Here is a 24,942-nt window from a genome sequence, read left to right on the forward strand (position 1 = left end):
ATTTTCTATGGCTTATTACATAATCCAAGAAATGTATATTATAATTTTATGAACACCTACTTGTCCATCAGATAATAATTGTACAACTGCTCTGTTCCTTTTCACAGAAAAAGCTAGAATAACTTGAATTATTTAAGCCTCTTTTGGATTTGGTGATTAAGGTACCCATATTTCCTTTAATTCAGGTTTTCGGGAAGAAATTTATTTTGGAAAATAGATTCTCGCTGTTTTCGCAGGGTGAACACATGTCCTGGTTTTCCTGGGATGATTCTAAAGTTACTCCTGTTGTCTTAGTGTTACTTTTAGGTCAGTCTCCATCCCATACAGAAGTGTCCCAGTTTGGATGACAAATTACACAGTCATTTTACTTATCAGATATAAGAGTCTAAAAATCTATACTTATGCCTTTTGTATTATCCTTCTAATTCTGTTTTCTTTGGGTTTTGTCAATTTCAGTGGTTGTCAATATCTTTATTTTTGTCTTATTTATCCAATATTATTTTTTGCTACATACCAAAATCAATAATTAATTGTTCAAAATGAGAAAAAAATCCTTCCTGTTTTTATTTTTTTAAATTTTTTTGCGGTACTTGGGCCTCTCACTGTTGTGGCCTCTCCCCTTGCAGAGCACAGGCTCTGGACGCGCAGGCTCAGCGGCCATGGCTCACGGGCCCAGCCGCTCCGCGGCATGTGGGATCTTCCCAGACCGGGGCACGAACCCGTGTCCCCCGCATCAGCAGGCGGACTCTCAACCACTGCGCCACCAGGGAAGCCCCTTCCTGTTTTTAAATAGGGCCCAACACCATAAATCTAAACTCCTATAATGCACACAAAATGTTTAGTTTTTGGAGAAAATGTGAAAGCATCCTCTACTGAAATCTGGGCAAATTGGGGCAGGGGTTAGTTCTTTTACAACCTCACATAGTGAGGCCTGTCTCTGATGTTTCTTTCCAGATAAACAAATTCAAGCCCTTAAGTAAATTCAAAGTTACATAGAAATTTTAAAGTTAAAAAAAGACTTTAGATTACCCTTTGCAACTTTCTTCTCTTATAGATTAAGAACCTAGGGCTCAGGTGTTAATGTGTTCCACCTGCACCACCAGGATTAGGTGGGATTAGAATCCAGGTTTGATTCACCTAAGGCCACCAAGACTGACATCACACAAACGTGGCTTCATATACGACAAAATTTCACTAAGACAAAACCAAAGCGAAATCACTCCACTGCCTTTGAACCATGATTCATTCCATGTCCTCTGTGTTGGGAGTTTTGCTCCTCAGATAGTTTTAACTTCCCCTGAAACTTACTTCTTGATTCTCTCTTGTGAGTCAGTGGGAAAGAGGAGTTTAAATTTCTAAACAAAACAAAACACGCTTCGGTTTCCAGACTGGTGCTCTTCCCAGCCAGCCGGGCAGTCAGGTACAGCCGCAGAAACGCAGAGTGCCCTCCAAATGCGTCAAGTTCAGGTCCTGTGAGAGCTGCTCAGGTCTCAGGGCAACGGGCATTCACGTGTGCCTGCACGTAACTGTTCCCAAACCACTGACCATGCATGATGTGTTTGGGAAGTCGGGGACAGGACGACTCCCCTCTGTGACAGGACGTGGAGACACTGAAGGAAGGGCTCCACCTGCAGGGCACTCTCTCCTGTGCTCCTGAAACGGAGCAGGGCCCGTGGGGCTCCGGGGCCTGGAAGCCTTTCTGTGCTCCCCGTTTCCTGTTTGTAGGAAATAGGCTGCATTCAGCCTCCAAGACCCGCCCTGCGATCCAAAGGGCAGGTTCAAACAGCTGCTAATCAGGGAAGGGAGGGGATGCAGAGACAAGGGAGGAGCCGTCAGGAAACAATAGTGCAGCCTTGGGGCAGGGCCCTGGTTCCCCTCAAGGGATACACATAACAATGTCTTTGAGTTCTTCTGCAGAACTAAAACCCCCAACAAATGGAAGATGTTAATTTCTTGATGAAGCATTCCTCATTCCAGAGAGAAGGTCACAGTTCACCCACCATCACCTGAAGCCAGATGATCTCTGGATTGAAGGAATGCAAGCCCTGCAGGCACCCTGATCCTTTCCAGCAGCCCTGCCTCTTGACCATAAGACTCGGCACTACCGCCTCCAGGTCAGGACACACTGTTTTGAGGGCATTAGCCCGCTGTGGCCCGCTTTGCCAGGCAAAGCGATAAAGCTCTTCTTTCCTACTTTACCCAAACTCTGTCTCTGAGATTCAATTCGGTGCCCGTGTACAGAGGCCGATTTTTGGTAGCAGTCTTGGAAGAGTCTCTGATTCACGACAAAAAGGATCCCCGGGGGACACTTTGCTAGTTTTGCTTGTGCCAACAGAAATCCAATTTCAAATGGCAAATTATTCTTGGAGACAAAAACACCAATTTGGTCTATTGTCCCACCAGCTTTGGTAAATAAATCCAGAGAAGACAGGCTTTAAGTGTGAACTAGGGGGAGGTGTGTCCTCAGGGGAAAAGTCCAAGAGAAACTTCTGTCTTAGAAACACTAAGCCCAGCAGAAAAGCTGTATATTATGCGTAAGAATATGAAATGAGTCCTACAGTAATCTGAAGACATTTATGGGACCATTACTCATTAAATAGCTAGCCACCCTCATTTAGCTATGTAAACAAAAATCGCTCTTCATAAATTTAGGAAAACATTACAACAAAAGTTAGAAGAACCTTTCTTAGTGTTCCTTATCTAATTTAGAAATGTTGACCAAAGGGGTTTAACTTAAAACATGGTCCTAATTTCCTATCTTTTTGCAGAAACATTTGATTGGCAGGTACTCTCCGGAATGCCTTCCATTTTAACGTAAATGTTATCACTCAGCTCTATGTGAAGGGCGTCTCTGAGTGCTATTTAAAGCAAACTGAACACATTCCTTTAGTTTGCTTAACTTGAGCCTACAAGGTATTCTGCCTCAGACCTATATGAAAGACACAACCAGAAAGCTAAGGAGCTATACATCTTAAAAAGTTCACACTTACAGCTTGAACTATGACTTTATCAAAAAGGAAACAGAAAAATAATGTAGTGACTTCAAAGTGTATTTACCTGATACACAGCTAAGTACTTACAGACCTAGTACATGAGCAGTCCTTGAACTAGAAAACCAGGCGTATTACAGGTTGGCCTCTGCTCTCGGAACGAATGAGCCGAGGCTCCTGAAGACGCAGGGCTACCACCACCAGAACACGCGGCCTCAAGGTGGATAAGGGCCAGCACGGGGCGCAGGGGTGGGGTGCTTCCTTCCCATCTGCAACAGCAGCTGCCCAGTCAAAGCCTCCCAGAATGAAACTTCCTGAACGAGGACGTGAGCTAAGAAAATCACACGATGCTGAGGGCTCCAGATTACACAGGTGAGTCTCAGCTGTCAAACCCTCTGAGCTTAAACAGTCACATCTAGGTTATCATTTGATCACGATTCCTTAGAAAATGTAAGTGCCGATAGATCACTGATAACACGGCACACTCAAGGTCAGAACGATTCCTCCTGCACTATTTCCAGGACAAACGAGTAGCTTCCTGGAGTTAACACTGAGGGTGAGGATCGACTTCAGTCCGATGTGTGCTAATGCTTTCCTGTCAAAATTTCCAAACCAAATCTCAAAAACAGAAAGAGGCTCCCTTCGGGGACATTGTATAATCAGCACAAAACCCACAAATCCTACCTGGTCACAAGGAGAGCGGCATTTATTTGCCATCTTCATCTGCAGAGAGAGGGAAGCAAGGAGTCAGTATGACAATGTACTGATGCCATAATTTTTCAACCTAACTGGCAACTGGATTTAATTAGCTGCATGAAGTGTCCCTGCATGAAACGTTTCCTTTATGAGGCATTTCTTACCTGAAAACCAAACCAGAGCACGTACAGATGTCTGGCAATGACTCTCATAACAGAAAACCCAAGACTAGCGTATCGACGCTACTGTTTCAAGCATCAGCTCTTTACTAAGTGAAGCTCTGGGGCAGCGGACGCTTAAATTTCCACGTCTGAAATAACTGGGGAAGATGATTTCTGTACTACATGGTCTTAGGTAATTACAGTTTTCACAGTTCACATTTGATTCTCCCAGCAATCCTGCAAAATTTAACCAGTGAGGACATGAAGGTCCAGAGTAATAACAAGGTCAAGCCTACCCAGTTGGAAAGTGGATTTGAATCCACAGTTCCAGCTCGAAAGCGTCTGCGTCTCCCTTCCTCTGCTCTGCCCAGTAGCTGCAATGTGTGAGATTCATCTAGAACCATGCATTTCTGCCAATATCAAGCTACCACCACCTGGTTTTTTCTTTTCCTTTTATCCACCCAGATACCTTTGGAATTCAAAATGTCAAGTTGGAAAACTGAGGTCTTAGAGAGGGTCTAGTACCTCCTCTGTAGCTGAGAGCCTCTGAGGTCTTTGGAATAGAAATCTCACATTGCTGCTTCCCTGATATTTCAAAGTGCTCAGGCGAGCTCTGTTTAGTAGTTTCCAGGAGCGAGGCAGGTGTGAGAATACGCCGTGTGCATCCAGACCCCCGGGGTCCTCCTGCCACCAGCTGCCCTGGGCCACAGCAGGCCCTGGGGTGCAAACGTGGACAACGGGGCAAGTCACCCGCAGGGACTGAGAACAAGGAAACGGGTCCACGGCCTCCTCGGGCCAAGGGCTGGTCCTTGCATGAGCTGCCCGCAGCTGTGGCCATCAACTTACTGCCGGGATACAGCGGTTGCTTTAGGGAACTGAGTACTTTATTCATGTTTTACTCTCACCCCATCTAGTTTTATTGTTTCATTTTGAAGTTTCATATTGACCTTGATCATCAAACAGATCACTCAAAGAGACAGAGCGCTTTTTCTTTCCTGGGTGCTTGCGGTGAGCCATTGAGAAGGGATGTTTGTGGCGGAGGTGCCTCTTTATAAGTTTCCTTAATGTTTTGGAGAATTGCATATTTAACCCAATTGGGTTCCCCAAATAAAAACGTCACGTTACATCAATGCATTTGGATAGAGTGTATATAAAATTACATGCACACAAATACTTCCGTGTAGGTGAGTGGAAAGGAAGAGGGAGAGACAGAACCAGCGGGGAGGTGTCCAGAGGTTTGATTCAGTCTACACTCTTACACCAGGAAACTTTTAGATGACTTAATCTTTAACTTTTTTAGTCAAAGCTTTGTTACGTTGAAAAAAAAGTGCATGTTCTTCTGTTTAATGTTATTACCAACTGTTTCAGGATTCATCATAAGTAACAAAACATCGTAATTCTTTTTGTGGATTAAAGAGCAAAAGCAGGGACAGTGGAAAGTCTCCGTGCTCACTTTTTGCAGCGTCAGGTCGCTGATGTTGGCAGACACGGCCCTCAGCCAGGCGGTGCACTCCTGCGCGGTGTAAAACCAAAGGCTTCCCGAGCTCGCCCCATCCAGGGCCTGCACCTCAAATGCACTGGACCTGCAGGAGGAGGACAGGAGATGCTGGAAGGAGGCCCCTGGGGTCCGATGCCCCAGGCCCGGGAGAAGGCGGCGCCCACTCCGCCCTGCTCAGCACCGACCTGCAGTCACCGCGGAAAACACAGCTCACAGCCGTGGGCACAGCCTAACCCGTCTCCGTATCTTAGGTAGGTTTACTGAAATGAAGTTCAAAACGCTGAAATCCCTATTTCTAATTTAATAAAAACACGAAAGGCAGCTCCTGTAGGAAATACACTTGCTCTTAGAGCAGTGCTGGAGTTACTGTTTTGTGGGGTCCTTAGCAGTGATTCTTTCGGAGACCACTTATCATGGTCGGAAGGCTCTTGACCCCGTGACGATGGAGCAGGTCAAACACCACCATTCCTCAGCGTCGATGGTGTTTTAGGACCACACGTATACGTCTGATTTACAACAGAGCTTTTGAAGAAGTTGGTTCTCCTTTAATTTTAACCATGAGAATCAACCTGCCACAAACCCACCCATGGCAAATCATTCATAACGGCGACATCACTGTCTCTAATTCAGTAGTTCTCCCCTATCATGCAAGCTGTTTTTCCAGAGATAATTTCCATATAACTATTGCTATAGACCCCAAAACCTACATGTTAAAGCCCTAGTCCCCAGTGTGGGTATATTTGGAGATGGGACCTCTAAGGAAAGAAGCTTAGGTGAGGTCAGAAGCGTGGGCCTGATCCAACAGGACTGGGGGCCCTAGAAGAAGAGGCCCCAGAACTCTTCTATATGAGGACACAGTGAGAAGACAGCCGTCAGCGAGCCAGGAGGACAGTGCTCACCAGACACAACCCTCTGGAACTTAGATCTTGGACTTCCAGCCTCCAGAACTGTGAGAAAATAAATTGCTGTTGTTCGAGCGCCCCCCTGCCCGCTCCGCCGTCTGGTATTTGGTAAGGCAGCCTGCACTGACGAACACAACCCTTACGACAGACGAATGTCACTTACACGTCTGTTCGTTTTCTCTCAAGAAAACTCTGCACACTAACCCATGCAGCTTGTATCTCCACGGCCTTAAGAAGACAACTGAACGGCTAAAAATGACAAAACAAACTTTTTTTAAACAAGGTTGGCGCTAAACTATGTTTTAATAGTCTTTCAGATGTGTGTTCAATCATGGTTTCACACAGGAAAGGATACAAGGGCGGGAGAAGGAAGTAGAGACATTATAAACCAGCCCTGCGTGTTCTTGGGCCAAATCTACGAACCAGGGTTTCTCCGATTAAACAATCCGTCTGTCTTTTTTATAAGTAGATATCCCTGACTAGGTATCATTCCCACCCTAATCGGCACCGCTTGAATCAGAACACAAGGTTCATTTACGGACAAGTGTGTTATTGTCCCTGCACCCCGCGCCAGAGCCCCGGCTCAGAGAGTTTACCTGGCGAGGGGGTGAGGGACAGGCCACAAAACCTACAGCTCCTGGTCAATTTCCACAGGAAGTGACTTCATTTGCAGTAGAATGTGGAGAAGTTCAAGGTCACGGGCACTTCAAAAACAGTGGAAGTTTTGGTGAAAGGCGATTAGAAAGAGTTTCGTAAATTAAATGAATACAGGCCGAACTGCTGGCCGGCTAATTTTCAGGAGAAAACCTGAGAATAAAACAGCTGGAAGGAGCTCTCCCGTGGTCAGAAGTTCTTCAAAGGAACCCAGATTTGACTGGAATATTCTGCCGATACATTTACACCACAAAGCTTTGCTGAAAATGATAGACCAATCCGCTGGAAATGAGTGAAGTTGAACAGCCGGGTGTGGTCACAGGAAGAAATCAACCTCAGGCTTAACAGGACTGCGGGGAGAGCGGTGCCCAGACTCCACTAAAATGACCCAGCCGGTCACTAAACAATAAACAACAAACCGCAGGCAGGGGTGTGGGGTGAGGACCTGCGCCCGGAGCTGCTGGAGACAGGACAGTGCGCCGCCGCCGCCTGGGGAAAAGCAGGCACGGAAGGTGTCTGCGAGGTGACCAGACGTCACATCAGGCAGAAGGACTTCAGAACAGTCATTGTAAACACGTCCAAGACACTAGAGGAAAGCTTGCTTAAAGAAGTAAAGGTACAATGACGACGTCACTTCAAATACAGAATGTTAGTAACGAGACAGTAGCTACAAAAGGAAGCAAATGAGTGCATTAGGGTGAACGAGTATAATAACGGAAAAGAATTTGACTGGAGAGGCTTGACGGGAGGTTCCAACCGACAAAGAATTAGCAAACTTGAAGACAGATCAATAGTTTATGCGATCCAAGTAGAGACGGAAGGAGGAGTGCAGAGAAACTGTCAGAACCTCTGACACTCAAGCTGGAAAATGAAGAAAAGGTCTCCCGTTACTGCACGGAGGGTCCCCCAATGTTGCCATATCTATTTGGTTTACAGTGTTGTTCAAGTCTTCTGTTCTCTTCCTGATGTTCTGCCTGGTTTTTCCATACACTGTTGAAACTGGTGTATTGAAGCCTCTGACTATTACTGTTGAATTGTTTATTTTGCCTTTCAATACTGTTAGTTATAGTTTCATGTATTTTGGTGTTCTGTTTTTAGGTGCATATATATTTATAATTGCTATATCTTCCTGATGGATTAAACATTCATCTTTTTAAAATGTCCCTCTTTATTGCTAATAACATTTTCAGTTTTAAATTCTATTTTCTATGATATTAGTAAAGCTACTCCATCCTTGTGTTTGTATATTTTTTCCCATCTTTTATTTTCAATCTATTCGTTTCTCTGAATCTAAAGTGTGTCTCTTGAAGACGGAATACAGTTGGATCTTGTTTTTTTCTACTCAGTCTGAAAATCTTCACCTTCTAACTGGATTATTCAATCGTGCAAATGTAATTTTTTTATTGGTATAGTTAGATTTTATGTCTGCCAAGTTACCTTTCATTTTCTACATGTCTCAAATCCTTTTTGTTCCTCTTTCCCTCTTTCTTTTATAGTATGTGAATATCTTCTAATTAAGCATTTACATTTCTTTAATGATTTTAAATATATATGTGTATATACATACAAATAAAGATCAAAACATAAAGAAAGCAGAAGGAAGAAAATAATGAAGATTAGAGCTGGAATTAATGAAGCAGAGAAGAGAAAAACAACAGACAAAATCAATGGAACCAAAATCTGGTTCTTTAAAAAGAACAGCAAAATGGACAAACTTTTAGCTATATGGACCAAGAAAAAAGAAAGAAGAATCAAAATACTAGAATAAGGGGTGAAAGTGGAGATATTACCATCAATATTACAGAAACGAAAAGGATTATAAAGGAATCCTTGAACAATTGTATACCAATAAATGAGATATACTAGATGAAATCCTAGAAAATACAAACTACCAAAGTTGATTCAGGGAGAAATCTGAATAGGCAATATTACAAGTTTAGAAATTGAATTTTTAACCGAAAAACTAACCACATAGAAAAGCTGAGGCCCAGATGGCTTTACCACTGAGTTCTACTAAACATTCAGAGAAGAATTAATAACGATTATTCACAAACTCTCCCCAAAATAGAATAGAACATTTCCCAAATTAGTTTCTGAGGCCAATACAACCTTAATATCCAAACCACAAGTCATCACAAGAAAACTACAGACCAATATCTGTTTTGAATATGGATGCAAATCTCCTCCGTGAAATACTAGGAAACTCAATCCAGGAACATCTATTAAGAATTATACACCACCATCAATGGGAGTTACCCCAGGAATTCAGTCAGTTTGACATCTGGAAATGTTATACATCACAGCAACAGAATAAAAAACAAAAATCACACAATCATCTCAACAGATGCAGATAAAGCACTTGACAAAATCCAAAATGCTCTCATGCTAGAAAACACTCAACAAACTACGACTAAAGGGGAGTGTTCTCAGTCTGATAAAGAGCTTCTACAAAAGCCCATGTAGGGGGTGTAGACAGTCGGCTCTGAGGAAAATGGATGAGATCTGAATCCAGTACGTTCGTGCTCCAGCTGTGTGAGACAAGCTAGACGCCTAGCCTTTAAAAGATCCTTGTCTACACAACGGGTCTTGAAATGCCAATTATACCACAAATGGAAATATTGGGAGAAACGAGCGGGGTAACGTAAATATGGTTATACCAAACCCACAGATCCTACACAAACATTGCTACCAGTGAGGTTATCTGTCAAGCAAAGCAATACAAATTAAACATTATATGAGCAGAAACGGTGAAAGTGTTGGCACGAATGCTGATGACAGATGCCAACATACCAACAAAGTATGAAAACAAATTCGCACTTTGGCTTATTGTACAAAAGTCATATTAATTAGAGGCAATGATACAAACTCTGTGCGTGTCTGCCCGAACGATGGATGGACATTCGTGTCTCCTGATTGACTCTGAGGTTTTATTTTCTCAGCTTTTCACGTGTGCGGTGTTCAGGCTCCCCTACGACGTCCCTCCCCCGTCCACAGGCGGATCCTGCCTCACGGTTCTACGGTCATGGCATTTGCCCAGGATTCTCAGGACTTTAATCCTATGGTCAAGGTCACAGTCAGAACTAGAAATCCCAGAGTACTCGCTGCTCGGGACTCGGCGTGCTCTGTGAGGTCACGTGTCAGCTTTAAAAAATCAGCAGTAAAACCTACACCCAGAGAAGGTAGAGTATTTGGTGCGTGAGTTTCCCGGGTAGAAACCAAGCCAGGTCCAGACACCACTGTCAAGGGCCAGGGAAGAAATGACCCTGCCCGTGCCTTTGGAAAGCCTACCTTCTTCCAGGATTCCTTCGAGCCCTGAGAGGATTTTTGATTTTCGAAGAGAAAACTGGTAAGACAGTTTCATGCCGTAGGAAATGAGCTGACTCACAGTTTCTGGCTAAGCAAAAGAAATCTATTCCAATAAGGTTCAAAGTTCGCGTATCTTAACCTATTAGAAGGTTGAGGAACTGAACGTGCCATGTTGAGTCCGCACTGCCTTTGGAGGAGGAGGGGTCTGCACCTTCCCTTCCTGCCCCCTCACCCCCCCCACTTCTCCTCAGATGACAGCTCCCCCCAGCGTCCTGCCGCTCCCCTCCCGCCCCCGCAGACGCCAGCCCCCCAGCCCTGCCCAGACCCTCCCACAGTCCCTCCTGAGACGCTCTGCATCAGTGCCTTTACCAGGCCAGCTGCTGGAGGCTGCCGGTGACCTCACAGCTCATCTCAGTTATTTTACAGGCCTAACGCTGGACATCTGTCTGCATCCCACGTCCGCATCCTATGGCAACAGACAATCTTCCCACACCGACCTCAGCTGTGCCGTGGAACTCCAGCATGACCCAAATCGGGCTCCAGGTACCGAGCATCCTTAATTGCCCCTCAAAGCTTCGACATTGGAGAAAAAGAACTCAAAGTTTATAAATCATCTTTTTAACACGTTGTGTGTTTTTTAAGGAACGAAAACACTCGAGCTTCCAAAATGACCCACGGAACCTCTTACCCACGAGTCACGGCTCACGGCCATCCAGGCCCCCAGGTTCCGGCCAATCCTGACCCTTTACACCTGGACAGCATCCAGGGAGGACTGACTGCACACAGCATCTCTGCTCTGGTGAACTTGAAGCCCCCCTGCTCTGGAAGCTGAAGGGTCGGTGTCTGTTTATTTTACTCACATTGAGAGTTACGAACATTCACCAGACAAAATGAGAGAAAAACGTGCATATTCCTCAGAATTTGAAAAAAATCTCCCAACTGCCATTCACATGTCACATTTCAAGCCTGCCTCTGTGGCATGTGTGTTATCTTTTCATGGAAGCCAGAGAAATATTTTCTTTCTGCTTCCCCACCATGCAGCAGCATCTCTAAAGACTCCATATTAAACAGTAACAAAGAGACCCAATTTAAATGCAGGCACCCTTCTCCCTGTATCAGTTTGTTTATTAAAAAGTCACTATTCCTGGAAGATTCCAGGCACAACAAAAGTCCAGCAAGTCCAGGAAAGAAAGATAACTTCTCCTTCGTGCTGCCCCGTAGGCCAACTTGTCCTCCTCTGTCACCCCGATCACCATCCTGAGACCAGGTCCGAGTCCTCCGAGCCCCTCGCCCATCATGGAGCAGGGGCTTGAGAGGTGTGAGGGCGGAGGGTCCCATGTGGGCGGCGCCGGAGCCAGATGGCGGAGCCCCTCCCAGGGGTCCCACTGAAAGAAAGCGGAGGTAAAACCACCTCACCTAGGTCTCCCTGCTGGTCTGAGCTTATGCCTGTTTCCTGCCTGCATTTCCTGCCGGACGGGAAGCTTCAAGAGAGCACGGACTCCTGGGTTTGCTCATTGCACACCCTCCGCCTGCAACATCTACGGCAGAGCTGCACGGAGCAGGCATGCTAGAATACCTGTCGCGTCAATAAGTGCTGGAGAAAACCCAGCACGGTGGAAAAGGCTCCCACCTCCCATGCCCACTGCCCGCTGATATAGAAACCGCTGTCCTCCCAGCCCGGCCAGGGGCGCGGCCTCCTCATCTGAAAGCAGGCAACTGAAGGACCGCTCGCTGGGCCGTGGGGACAGGTCGGCGAGGTAGGTGGAGCGACAGCGCTGCAGCCGGCACACGTGCACATAAATATAAGAATATTATACATGTATTCAATGCACGGGGACAGGCAGCAAATGGGACAGAGAGCCCAGGCCCTGTGCTTGTCAGAGATGTTTGCAGAACCTGTGCAATCATCTTCCTTATATTCTTAAATTCTTCATGTTTGAACAATTAATCATGCATTTGAAAATTCCCCTTTACATAATGATTGAAACTGCTTTGAACAAATGCAAAATACTGTAAGTCGAGAACAGAGAAATATCTTTATTGTCTATAAAAATAAAACACATTCTAGAAGATTCGTAGGTGGCTAAAATCACTGGCACTTCTAAGTCTTGACGTTTTCTTTTTACAACCGCTTTGAATAATGGAACCTGCAGCTTTATCCTATGAATAAGGAAATCAGACATAACAGACACTGCATCTCTCTCTGCATTTTCTTTGTCTTTCCCTCAGGATTTCTGTGTCCAGGAGGCATTAATCAGCCCTCGAAGGCTTTCACTTCCATGAAGCAAACCTTTCAAATCCCTGGATACCTCCTTCAAAGTCGACGGGGGGCCATTCTAATGGGAGTGACCTTTGATCCAGCATAACATTGCAGCAGGTGCCATGTGGAGCAAACACTACAACCAGTTCCTACGTCTACGTCTGCTGATTTATCTACTAGGAAAATCTGAATTACTGGGTGAAAATACATGAACTTCCTGAAAGCCTGTAATCTGCACTGGGGAGTGCTCTGAGTAAAAATTCCTTCCTTGAAAAATGCACATTTTATCCACACAGCCCTCCAGTTTCCCCGTGCTCATTAGCCTTTATTTCTACATTCAAATCCATACTTCTAACTACTTGACCCTTGTTGTTTTCATCTAAACGAAGAGCCTGTTAGACCCTGAAAGCAACTGAATCAATGGATGTTTGTGAAATAGGCAAGTTTGGTGTCAGGCAATGGATTCCTTGGTTAATACTTTCTCACTTTTCAACCTTCAGTTTTATTTGCATAATAAATTGATTTTCAAACATATTTTCTTATTTATTCCATAGGAAGCTAACTTAAGAACTTATTCAAGAGAAATGGACATGGGGATGAACTTTCTGGTGGTAAATTAGATGTTTGACAAAATGTCTTAAAGGCCTTAAAACGTTTTAACCTTTTCATTCCATAATCTTACCATACTACCTATTCTAATGAAATGATGGGTAATGTGAATAACGATGTATGCGTAACAACACCAGAGCAGTCCCAAAAATATGTTTTAAAAGAAAAATAAGCCCCTGGTCTCATTATAAAGGAATAGTGGGTACGCACTATGCACACCGACAGGACAAAAGTCTCATTAAATCCCAACGTCCAGACACGCATCCACAATGTTCTCTCTCCATAGAAAAGTCCAGACAAACATACGTTAAGGTGATAACGTAGCTTTATCTCGTGGTAGAATTTTAACGTATTAACATTTTCCCCACACATTTGTATTTCCCAAATTAGCCAGAAGTAATGTTTTTAGCTGTGAACCCTATGGATATGTGTATAAATGTGTGAGTGTATATACATATGTATATGCGCGCACACCCATGTCCACACACACGTGCACGTGGCCCCCCTGCCAGCGACCCCTGCTCGTCACATCCGCGCGTGCTCTGCGTCCTTCAGAGCTGCGTCTCTCCTTCCCAAAGGCCCTTCTAACAACCTGCGTCCTCCAGGTCCGACGGTCCTTCCCACCCTTGCGCTGTAACACCTCACAGCTTTTGGACATCTAAATTTTTCTTCCAACTTAATTGTTTGCTAGAATATCAACACTTGGATGACAGAAAGGAGGTTTCTTCCCCTCTGTAGCACGTGGCACTGAATGGTGGTTAAGGAATGTTTCCTGACAAGCTCCATGGTGGAGATTCAATCTTTCCAAGTTCTTAGGGGACATTTAGACGGGGCTCAGGTGGCCAACACCAGGAGGGTGAGTGGTTCTCCAGGCAGCAGTGCGGGACCCCGTCTTGGAACCCCGGAACTCGCCGGGTCTCCCACAGTCTGAACCGTAACATCAGGCCACCTCGTGAAAACTGCCGGCACCTCTTCTCTGCAGTAAAACCACTGCCTTTAGGACTCTGCAGAGTTCATTCCTTCAATACCTGATGCTTTGCTTTAAACACGTTTGTTTCCCTGCCTTTAGGACTCTGCAGAGTTCATTCCTTCAATACCTGATGCTTTGCTTTAAACACGTTTGTTTCCCTGCCTTTAGGACTCTGCAGAGTTCATTCCTTCAATACCTGATGCTTTGCTTTAAACACGTTTGTTTCCCTGCCTTTAGGACTCTGCAGAGTTCATTCCTTCAATACCTGATGCTTTGCTTTAAACACGTTTGTTTCCCTGCCTTTAGGACTCTGCAGAGTTCATTCCTTCAATACCTGATGCTTTGCTTTAAACACGTTTGTTTCCCTGCCTTTAGGACTCTGCAGAGTTCATTCCTTCAATACCTGATGCTTTGCTTTAAACACGTTTGTTTCCCTGCCTTTAGGACTCTGCAGAGTTCATTCCTTCAATACCTGATGCTTTGCTTTAAACACGTTTGTTTCCCTGCCTTTAGGACTCTGCAGAGTTCATTCCTTCAATACCTGATGCTTTGCTTTAAACACGTTTGTTTCCCTGCCTTTAGGACTCTGCAGAGTTCATTCCTTCAATACCTGATGCTTTGCTTTAAACACGTTTGTTTCCCTGCCTTTAGGACTCTGCAGAGTTCATTCCTTCAATACCTGATGCTTTGCTTTAAACACGTTTGTTTCCCTGCTTTTAGGACTCTGCAGAGTTCATTCCTTCAATACCTGATGCTTTGCTTTAAACACGTTTGTTTCCCTGCCTTTAGGACTCTGCAGAGTTCATTCCTTCAATACCTGATGCTTTGCTTTAAACACGTTTGTTTAAGTCTGCTGGAACGGTTCCACGACTCCAGTAACATGACCATTTTTTGCACTTCGAGTGTTCATCACTTAGATCTTTCTTCTGAGACAGAAACACTGCATCTCAAGGAGACACTGGAAACGCAAACTCTAACCCGAAGACCCAACACCAGTCTGGCGGCCGGGCTGAGTGTAGCGAAGGAACAAATCTCCATGCCAGGACGTCACTCAGCCAGGACGGTATTTTACCCCCTTAGACATGACTGGAAGCATCCTGCATCCTGGACAGTCCCACTGGTAACTGCCCCACCAGGAAGCCCTGGGAGCGCTGGTCCTGAGTCTGGGGAAGGAGCCGTGGTCTCGGGGTAAGAACAGAGCGGGGGCCACGAGGATAAGGGGGCTGCCGGCTGTCAGAAGAGGAGGGAAGCAGACTGACTGACAAACGGGGCAAGGCATGGGGCCAAGGGTCAAGAGTCAAGAGTCACATGCATGCCCAGGACCACCCGCCAGGTAGAGGCAGGAATGGAAATGCAGACGGAACTGGGTCAGTTTCTGAGAGTCTGACCTCAAAAGTAATTAGAAAGTTGGTCGAATTCATAAAAAGTAGGCTTCCCCTGCACACCCCCAAGCCTGGGGTCAGTATCTAAGGAGCAATGGGACATGTTCCTAGAGACAGCAGCCTGCCTGCTCCCTGTGCCCGGGGTAGTTTGATCCGGTAGAACGAGGTCCCTGAGGCCCTCTCCTCTCAGCAGCAGGAAACTCTGTCACTTCAGCTCATTTGCTTTGTTGTGACGATAGGGATGCTGGTGAAATGAGGACAGAGACATGTGATCCCTCAGCAGCTGGTGGAGATGGAGGGCCAACCCTGGAGATGCTCTTGGGAACGCAGGGCGCCCACAGGAGGCCCCTCATCTATAGCGACGCCATTCTCCCACCTTAAAACGCCCTCCTATTCATTGTCATTTCAAACTTTGAAAGCCTATTAAATTTCTATACACAAAGGAAAGGAAAATCAATTAAACGTTCCAAGGGGAAGACTTGTGATGACACCAACCCTACTCAGATAAGAAGAAAAGGCCCGAACACCCGAGGGCTGAGGCTCTGCAGCATCTCGCAGTAGCTGGGCTCTGGTCCCCTCACGGTCACCATGGATAATCCTCGGAGGTAAGATAAGAGGTGCTACTTTGAGAAACTGCCATTGGATGCACCGGGAAAGAGAGAGAGAGAAAGCGTTCTCTGAGGCAGCGAATCCAGCAGAGACGAGGAGCGTCTCCCAGGATAAGTCTCGATACCACACGCGTGGGACGGCGGGCTGGGGACAAGTGTGAGACCCAGCGAAGAGAAGCGGGAGCCCTGCCACCTGCACCAAAGACGGCGACTCAGAGCTGCTCTGCGCCGGCTGCGCCAGGAGGGGCCTGGCTGTGCGGGTCACCCGGCTCGAGCCCTAAGCAGTACAGACCAGGGGAGGTTACAGAACGGTCCTCGGCGGCCGAGTGGGCAGCGCTTGCCACGAGCCGCGGAGGGAGGGGCCCTGAGGCTTCCACGTGTCAGCAGCGGCACCCCCGGCAGCCCCTGGCCCCAGAGGGCCGGACAGCGACCTAGACGGTCACCACTCCTGCCGGGGACCATCCAGACCCACCGTGCCTTCCGGCCATGGTGAGAAGCCACCGTCCCAGGGCAGCACGTCTACACGGGGGCGACTCACGTGGCCCGTGGTTTGGAGATGATCACAGAGAAGGCAGGCTGGCCTCCGGGGTTAAAGCCGGTGATCAAGGACCAGGAACGCACGGTGAAGTGAAAGGCCCACTTCTCTCCGCCGGCGTCTGGGGGCAGCGTCCTCTGTCCACACCCACAGCGGGACGGCCGCCCCAGCGGGCTCTCCTCCCCAGGCTGCCCTCCGCAGTGGCCACAGCCCGGCTGGCACCCCAGCCACTGTCCCGTCATGACCCTGTCGCAAGGCCGGGCTTCCCCGCGACTCTGCGGACACGGCCGACCAGGCAGCTCCTGCCCCGGAGAAGCTGGCCCACCTCGTGCTCCCAGGCCGTCCACACCCCGTGTGCAGGGCGCGGCCAGGGCCCGGACGTTTGGGGAACATTCCTAGAAGGGCATCATTCCCTCTTAATAAGCACACACGCCCTAACCTTCTCTCCCCACGATGGAAATTTCAGAAAAAATTAAAGACACGGTGAGTTGAGAAAGACAGCAGCCTTGTTACTGAAAGTGGGGTCCGGCTGCTCGCTGCTCAAAAGCCAATAGAGAGGCCAGGAAAGTGGAAAGGAAAGTTGGCTTTACTTTGGATGCTGGCAACCTCGGGGCAGGGTGGACTCCTGTCCAAAGGCCGACTTGCCCCCATTCCCCACTGACAATCAGTGGGCAAGAGCTTTTATAGACGGAGGGAGGGGCTCCCTGCAGAAACAGCACGGCCCGCTCCGACGGTCACCTTGAAATCGGTGCTGCCGTGCTCCGACCAGCGTCATCTTGACTGTCTTAAGTACAGTTACTCTTCGGTTCCAGGGTCGGCTTGTTCCCATTCCCTTGAGGCCAAGTCTCCGAATTGTGGCAGCTTGTGTCATGGCTACAGCCTGGTCATCGTGGGGTTCACTTCTTCCACCAGACACTGGCGGGGTTTCAGTGTCTACAGGACGGCTCCCAGGATATGGCTCAGAATATGATCTATAGCCCTTGAGGAGGGACTAAAGGTCCTTGACTCTGCTAGTGACTAGACTCTTATTATTTTGTCCTATTTGTTTTCCTTCGCTTCTGCATTTTCTCACTTATCTGATTAAACTTATTCTTTGACTAAAGTTTTTCTACAGACAAAAGGCAGGTGGAGGACACGGGGGCTGGGGAAGGGCCACAGGGTCGTGCTCCGTTCCAGACTGACACCCGACAGCTCCCAGACCGGCTGTGGGATTCTTCTGCTGAACATAAACAGTTCCGAGCCCGCCCACAGCAGGCGAGGGCTCTCCCCGAACTCCAGGAACAAGACAGAAAAGGGCTCGAAATCCTGCCCGAGCAGACGGAAACACAAAGGATGTCCAGCCACCAAGACCCTCCCTCATCCCACCCTGACGACGGTGCTCCCCCAGGACAGGCCCGGCCCTGCTCCCAGACACCCCACCCTGCATCCTCCTGGATATACTCAAACTCAACGATGACCCCGGGGGCCCACTCTCCGAACCCCCAGTGCAGAGCAGACCCTGAGCTCCTGACCCTGCTATGGTCCCCCCCAGCACGAACCCCACCCCACAGAAGCCCTTCCTCTTGTGGAGACGCCCACGGCCCTGGGATCCTGTCTCCCTTGCTCTGCTCTACCCCCGGCATCAAGACAGCTGCACTTTGAGGATCTCCCAGCTACAGGAGACCGGGTTTTGGCACAAGTGTCTAAACATGAAGCCATCCTTTGCAAAACAGATCAGAGTATTTAGCAGGGTAGTTTTGACTTGTAGCATCACTTTTGAAAATGTGCTTATCTGCAATATGTCTCCAGTATGGCTGCTGCAAAGCCCGTCTGGTCCCTTCCATGCTCTTTACTCTGAAATAAGGGGACCTCCTCCAAAGCCAAATGGGGTATTACTGTCGGCGAAAAGACGTCATCCACTGTTATTTTCACAAATACCAAAGATGTGGGACGAATAGAACTAAAGCTTTAGTTTCCTTCCGTCCCTTTGGAAAAAGGAAGATAAGTGACTCCTTACACTTTTCCAGGCCAACATAGAACAAGAGCCCTGGGAAGGGCCCATCGGAGCAGAAGCACAGAAAGCAGCGCCTCGTGTGAAGAATCTGCCGGCACCGGTGAGCCCGGATCTGAGTCTCCTTCCTCCCGTTCAGGCATATTCCTCAGCCCACAAACAGTTAACAATGACGGTAACCCCACACCTGGCAGCACACTTCTAAAGGGGTTTAAAAGCTCCCTTAAACCTCATGTTATTTTACGCTTTCTCCATAAACCATCTTAGGAAGCGGTGGAGAATTCACATCATGTCCTGCCCGCTTGGCTATCAGGAAGGGGCTCCCTGAGGGCAGGTCACGCGGCCCCAGGAGGCCCAGAGGCAATGCGGGATTAGAGATGGTTCCCTCCAAACCCTGTTCTTTCCTCCACACCATCCGCCTCCCCTCTTCTTGCCCAAGTCCACAGCCCCAGGCTTTAGATCGTCTGGTCTGAGGCTGCCTCGTAAAAGCTCCCTTGTGGCTGGACTGACTGTCTGGCAAGCGCACGTTTCTCTTGTTCTTAAGGAGGTCCCGACCCCTCAGCTTCCTAAAATACACACACTAAGCCGGTACCTTGTGCAGTCCAGGTCTGGGACCCTAACCGGACTCGTCATGGGGACGTGAAAGCACAGCCGAGCGCAGACCGAGGCTCAGTGCGTCTTTGAGGGACAGATCCCTGAGATGGGTCTGAGCACGCCCTGCACGTAAGCTCAGACCACAGCCTCCAGGGCACAGGCAGCTGCGCCCAGTTACTCTGTCAGACACAAAGCTAGGTGTTGCCAGGCGGGATTCTGCAAAAGTAATTCAGACCTGAAATCAGCTGGCTTTAAATTAGGAAGATTATCCAGGTGTCCCGACGTGGTCTCATGCCCTTCACATCTGGGTCTGAAGGTCAGACACAGGAAGTCAGATTCCATGACCAAGAGGTCATCTGTTGCCGCCTTGTAGGGGAGGGGACATGTGGCCTGGAACTCGGGTGACAGCCAGCACGGAGATGGGGAACCCAGCCTTACAGACTCGAGGGCCTGAATTCTGCCAACAACCAGCGAGAACCTTGGGCAGGGCCCCGGCTTCAGGCGAGAGCGCAGCCCGGTCACACCCCAGCATCGGCTTGGAGACCCCGGCACACACAGCCCAGCTGACCCGTGGAGACTGTGAGATGACACGCTCGCGCTTTTGAAGCTAAGTTTGCACTAACCGGTTATGTAGCAACGGAAAACGGAGAGGGTCCTGCTCAGAAAACTCTCGCCCTCTTCACAACCGTCAGTCGCCCCAGGAAGCACGCTTTCCTCCTCACAGTGTCAGAGAAATGTGCTAACAGCTACCTAATAGCCAAAAGCACGAGCTTCTGCTGAGGAATCTGACGTCTCGTGGCTACTTCCCAGAGTCTGCAGACGTGGTCTATTTTCCTACGTGAGCACTCGAGGGGCAGCCCTGCTTTGTAAGGCGTCGGCTGTCACCCTCACTGGGCATCGTGCTCTTTTTACGCCTGTTTTCGTTTCATATCAAGATGCTCTCCCCCAAATTCTTATGGAACCATCTTTTCCTGTCCTGGGCAGTCAATGATTCGACCTTCATTAATAGTGATGTATAACTTATGTAAAAGCTTAGTTCCCACTGTGCCCAAGAACCGCTGACACTAACGTCCACCTGACAGCGAACAGGTGCGAGAGGACCCCGGCAGAGGACAGCCCTGCAGCCCCGGAGGCGACGGGACATGGGAACCGTCATACTCACTACAACTGAGTTTTATCATTTCAATACGTATCCCAAATGTTAGGTTTAAATATGTGGGAACCGTCATACTCACTACAACTGAGTTTTATCATTTCAATACGTATCCCAAATGTTAGGTTTAAATATGTGTCTACTCTTTAGAGAATCTTTTGAAACGTTTTCGGAAAACTAAGGAACCTCAACCATCATTGGCCGAATTACTTCACTTTCCAAAAAAGGAAACCGCAGAGCAGCTGGTGACAAATTTTGGTCCTGCAACTGGACGATGACAGAAGCCCCAGGACGCTGACCCCTGACACGCTCGTCCCACTTGTTTTCATCCACTCAGAGGATCTCCTAAAAATCCTCCCCAGGCTACAGTTTAGAGCTTTGGCTTTTAGATTTTAAAAAGCGTTTGGTTTAGAGCTGGCGACTCCTAAACCTGCTCCTTGCACGCCCCAGAGCGAGGGTCCCTCGGGAGAGAGCACAGGAGCTGCAGAAGTAACTCAGGCTGTTTGAGGCCACGTGCCCAGGCCTCCTGTCCTCTTCCCCTCCTCTTCAATGTGCGACCAGAGGGCTACAGGGCAGGGGAGGGGACAGCATCCCCTCTAAACGTGCACGTTAATACTGATGTGAGTCAAACACACTCGATGAAATGCAGAATTTTCGTCATTCATTTTACTTTTTGCATCTTCCTGCCCACATTAAAATCACGAGAGAGTCAGCAAAGCTAATAAGGTATGTTTGTTCCCATAAAACGACACGGAAACCTTTGGTTTGCTCTTAGGATTTGACAGCACTTCCCAGGGCAAAGGGGGGGCGTGTGACCACCCAGGGGCGCCTTCTCCAGAGGCTTTGTGTCCACACGAACCCGGCCTCCGTGGGCACACGTGTCTCATCAAGAAAGTACTCAATTCCAGGACAACGAGCACTCTTCCTTCGTTCACACGGTTCTCTCCCCACCTGCTTGAGAACGAAAGGAAACTCACCACCTACCTACTTCTCAGCCTTTCCACAGTGACCGGACAGCACAGTTGGCCACAGATGACACACTGCACTGACTTAGAGGGAAAAATGCTACCTTATTCCACAAAACAGTGAGGGACACACAACCTTTACAGGTGAAACTCTGAAGTTACTTCATTAACCAGGCTCGAAAACTAGTGAGCAGTCATTGAACACTGGGGCTGGTCTAACCTTCTCATTTTATTAATGAAGAAAAGGAGGCCCGTGGGGTTTAAATGACTTTTCTGTAATTGTATGCAACGTGGAGAAGAGTACAGTCTCATTTCCAATCTAATGCTGTGAACAGCTCAAACGGAAAATACAATTTCTTCTTCGGATGACTATGTCTCAGAAGAATGAACACAGTCACCACTGGACAGAACCGTCCTGACCACAAGTCAGCCCCTGCTCTGACTAGTGTTTTCTATGATGCTTGACTTTTAATATGATTATGGTTATTTCTGCAAATGCTAAATCCAGCTGGAGACAAGGACACGCACCTCGGGGTTTATCGGCGCTTCCCACTCTAGACATCGGTCACGCACCTTACTTTTTGTGCTGCAGCTCTGCACCGTGAGACCCGAGCCATGGACAGAGGGAGGGACACGGCGTCCAGCCAGCGCTTCTCATATTTTGGCTCATCAGCGACGGGCGAAGAAGGCGAGGACGGAGCCTGCGCAAAACAGACGAGAATCAACGGTCACAGAATCAGGCGGAGGCACCAGATACAGGGGGAGGCCCCGACGGGCCCAGACATCACGTCCCCCAAATGCAAATGAGACACATTTCAGCTGCTGCAAAAGCACGTGTGATCATTTTCTCAAAGCTCTGGAAAGAAAGAACGGCTCTTCTATTTCGACATAAACGATTTTCTTCCTCTATTTTTTACACAGCATACTGCTCCAAAGACAGAAAAGTCCCAGGGAAGGGGACGGGGAAAGAGGCTAAAGCTGGAAGGAACCTGAGGGACACGACGAAGGCTCTGAGTCCAGGAAGGCTGTGAACGACCGCGTCCACCTGGAAGGTCAAATCAGAGCGAGTTTAATACATAATAATATTGACGACACACTAACGGGTGCCTAGGTCACAAGACCCTGCCTGTTCATCAGTGGCGAAGTCCCCACTGTCTGTCCAAGGTGAGCAGAGAGGGAGCCCGTGGGGAGGGGTGGCCCGGTCCCTCCTCGGCGGGGCCTGCAGGGAAGAGGAAGACGCTTGAACGCCTGAATGAAGCCACGCGAACAGCCAGGTCGCCAGACAGGACGCCTCGCGCGCCCAGTTAGTCACAGGGTCGTACGCTGGCCCGTCTCGCCCCCTCAGAGAAGACAGCCCCGGCCCGCGCGGCCGCGCCTCACGGGATGCCGGCTTCCTTCACAAGGAAGCATCCTCGTGGCAGCCATGGCTTCCAGCCACAAGGGCGGATTTTCTCAGCACCTTCTAGCTCAGGGACGGGCAGCCAAAGCAAGGTGCAAGTCCCCGGGGCACAGGCAAACAGACGCACTAGTTAGGACGGCAAAGCTGGATCTGCCTGGGAGCGCTGGAAAGGCCCCCAGCTCAGGGAGGCCACTTCTGTGCTGTCCTGACAGGGGCCGTCGGGAATGCGGGAAGGGTCTCGCTGAGGAAAGCAGGGCCTGCAGGGCGGCAATGGTGAGCGCTGGAAACGGGCTCTTACTGGGACGGCTAAGGCTGCGTGGGACGCGCGGTGCTAGAATGCTGTGGACCCACCTCCACTCTAAGACTCCAACAAGACCTGAAACCGCTCTTACGGTGAGGATTCCTTCCAGGCCAAACTCCCAACGAGTCTAGTGTCTGACTGTCTCAGGCCGAACAGCGGCCACCCCCGGATAAAACACATCGGGGCCTAATCCCGGGACCTGGTACCTTATTTGGACAAAGGGTCCCCGCGTGTGTGATTAAATTTAGGGTATGTACCTGGACTATTTGGGCGCCCTCAATGCTGTGGCATCTATCCTTACCAGAGGGATACAGGGGAACCCAGACAGGAGGGAGCAGGGCCTCATAAAGGCAGAGGCGGAGACGGAAGCCACATGGCCGAACGACCAGGATGCCGTGGTGGGGGGCGCCTACCAAGAGCGGGAGGGGGCAGGAAGGACCCTCCTCGGGAGCCTTTGGAAGGAGCAGCCCTGCCAATGCCTGGATTCCAAGCAACCAGAGGCTGGGTTTGGGTTGTCCTCATAACGTTATTTAAATTTATTAATTCCACGGCCAATAGCTCAAAAGCAAAGTTAATGTAACATTAGAAGATTAAACTAGATTTTATTAATGTTCATTTATTGTCATCTTTTTGCATTATGTTCTAGTGTCCGCTAGAATATTTGCTTTTGGTGTACACATGACACAGCACGGGAAGGCCCACAGATTTATTACTTTCTATGGATTTCATACTGGCTTTACTGAGATACCCGTCTGCCTACATGTACTGCTGCTGCGTGTAAGAATTCGCCATGATTTATTATACGTTGCGGCATGTCTTCAGTTACCAGTTTTCACTGAGTTTTATCACTGTTATTTGCATTCACAACACTCCATTTAAGGTGTCAGAGTTCATCAGGAATAACGTTTTTGTGCATTTTCTTTGAATGCGGTTTGCTGCTCTCACTGATTCAAACTTGTAAGCGACAACAGGCATCAACAGTCAGAGTTATGAGAATAATCCTGCAAAACCACCACTTAAAATGTCATAATGGATTCCGTATATAATGAGCAGTATTTAAATGAGCACAAGAATATGGTTATTAAGTAAAATCATTTTAAATTTGCTTTTCAAAATGTAGGATAAAAAGCGATTCCCCACTAAGGAAAACAATTTTTTCCTTTATAAAACCAGGTTGCATTTCATAACTTATGGGGCACATTTTAGCAACAGACTACAACTTTTTAAAGGAAGCTTTTTGTTCCCTCTGCTTTAGAAAGCTTCTACCTCAGGGGCCACTGACAAGCCCAGAGTTTCATGTCAGATTTGACCAGTGTTTCCTCTGGAAAAATACTTTGTATAATCCTGAGAACCTTGAGGCTGAAGGAGGACACCAGGTCTCCGTGGATCAGTGGGGGTTTCTGTGATGCTCACATGGCTTCCTTGATGGTGGGTTCAGGGGATGCCTGGGAAAGGAGGAGGAGCCTGGCTGGGGTCCCCTCCAAGCTTGCTCCATCCCTGGACTCCTGCCATGGGCTGCAGGACACTAGCTGCCTGCCCTCTGCAGCTGCGAGCCCCTGGGTCTGGGGGAAAACAGACTGGGGGCCCCAGCACTGCGGGAGCCCGGAGCTCCCGCACCTGATGGGACACCAGTAAAGTTGTGCCCAGACAGACCTTCCAGAACCTGTGGTCAAGGCTGGGGCCGCTCAAGGGCTGGGCAGGCTTCCCCTGTGCGTGCAAGTCCGCGTCTGAGGGGAGCCCATCACCCGCAGGAAGCGGATCATAATTCTCATTTCAGCCCGAAATGGCACCTCAGCTTTAGAGCTTGCAGAGATCGTGAGGCGTGGTCCCCCCAGCTGAACCGAAACGCCGTGGGCTGTACCCGTCAGCTCTCCCGGTCGTGCCACACAGCCCAGGAAACTCAGGTCTTACGACACCACCTACTACTACCCACCACCCAAGACATCGATTTTAGAGGAGGAGGGACAAG

The 24,942-nt window shown here is 48.4% G+C and overlaps 1 protein-coding gene across 1 annotated transcript in view; it reads right to left on the reverse strand.

Annotated features, from left to right (window-relative positions):
• The window catches only part of SNTG2 (syntrophin gamma 2), a 151,747-nt gene that overhangs the window by 46,025 nt on the left and 80,780 nt on the right, over nt 1-24,942 (reverse strand). Inside the window, exons 12-14 of the mRNA XM_065890866.1 lie at nt 21,847-21,974; nt 5,301-5,430; nt 3,675-3,713 (exon numbers count right to left, since the gene is read on the reverse strand). Coding sequence (XP_065746938.1) covers nt 3,675-3,713; nt 5,301-5,430; nt 21,847-21,974 — 297 coding nt within the window. The remainder of the gene's footprint in view (nt 1-3,674; nt 3,714-5,300; nt 5,431-21,846; nt 21,975-24,942) is intronic.

Source organism: Phocoena phocoena, chromosome 14 (genome assembly GCF_963924675.1).
Source record: "Phocoena phocoena chromosome 14, mPhoPho1.1, whole genome shotgun sequence".
NCBI lineage: Eukaryota > Metazoa > Chordata > Mammalia > Artiodactyla > Phocoenidae > Phocoena > Phocoena phocoena.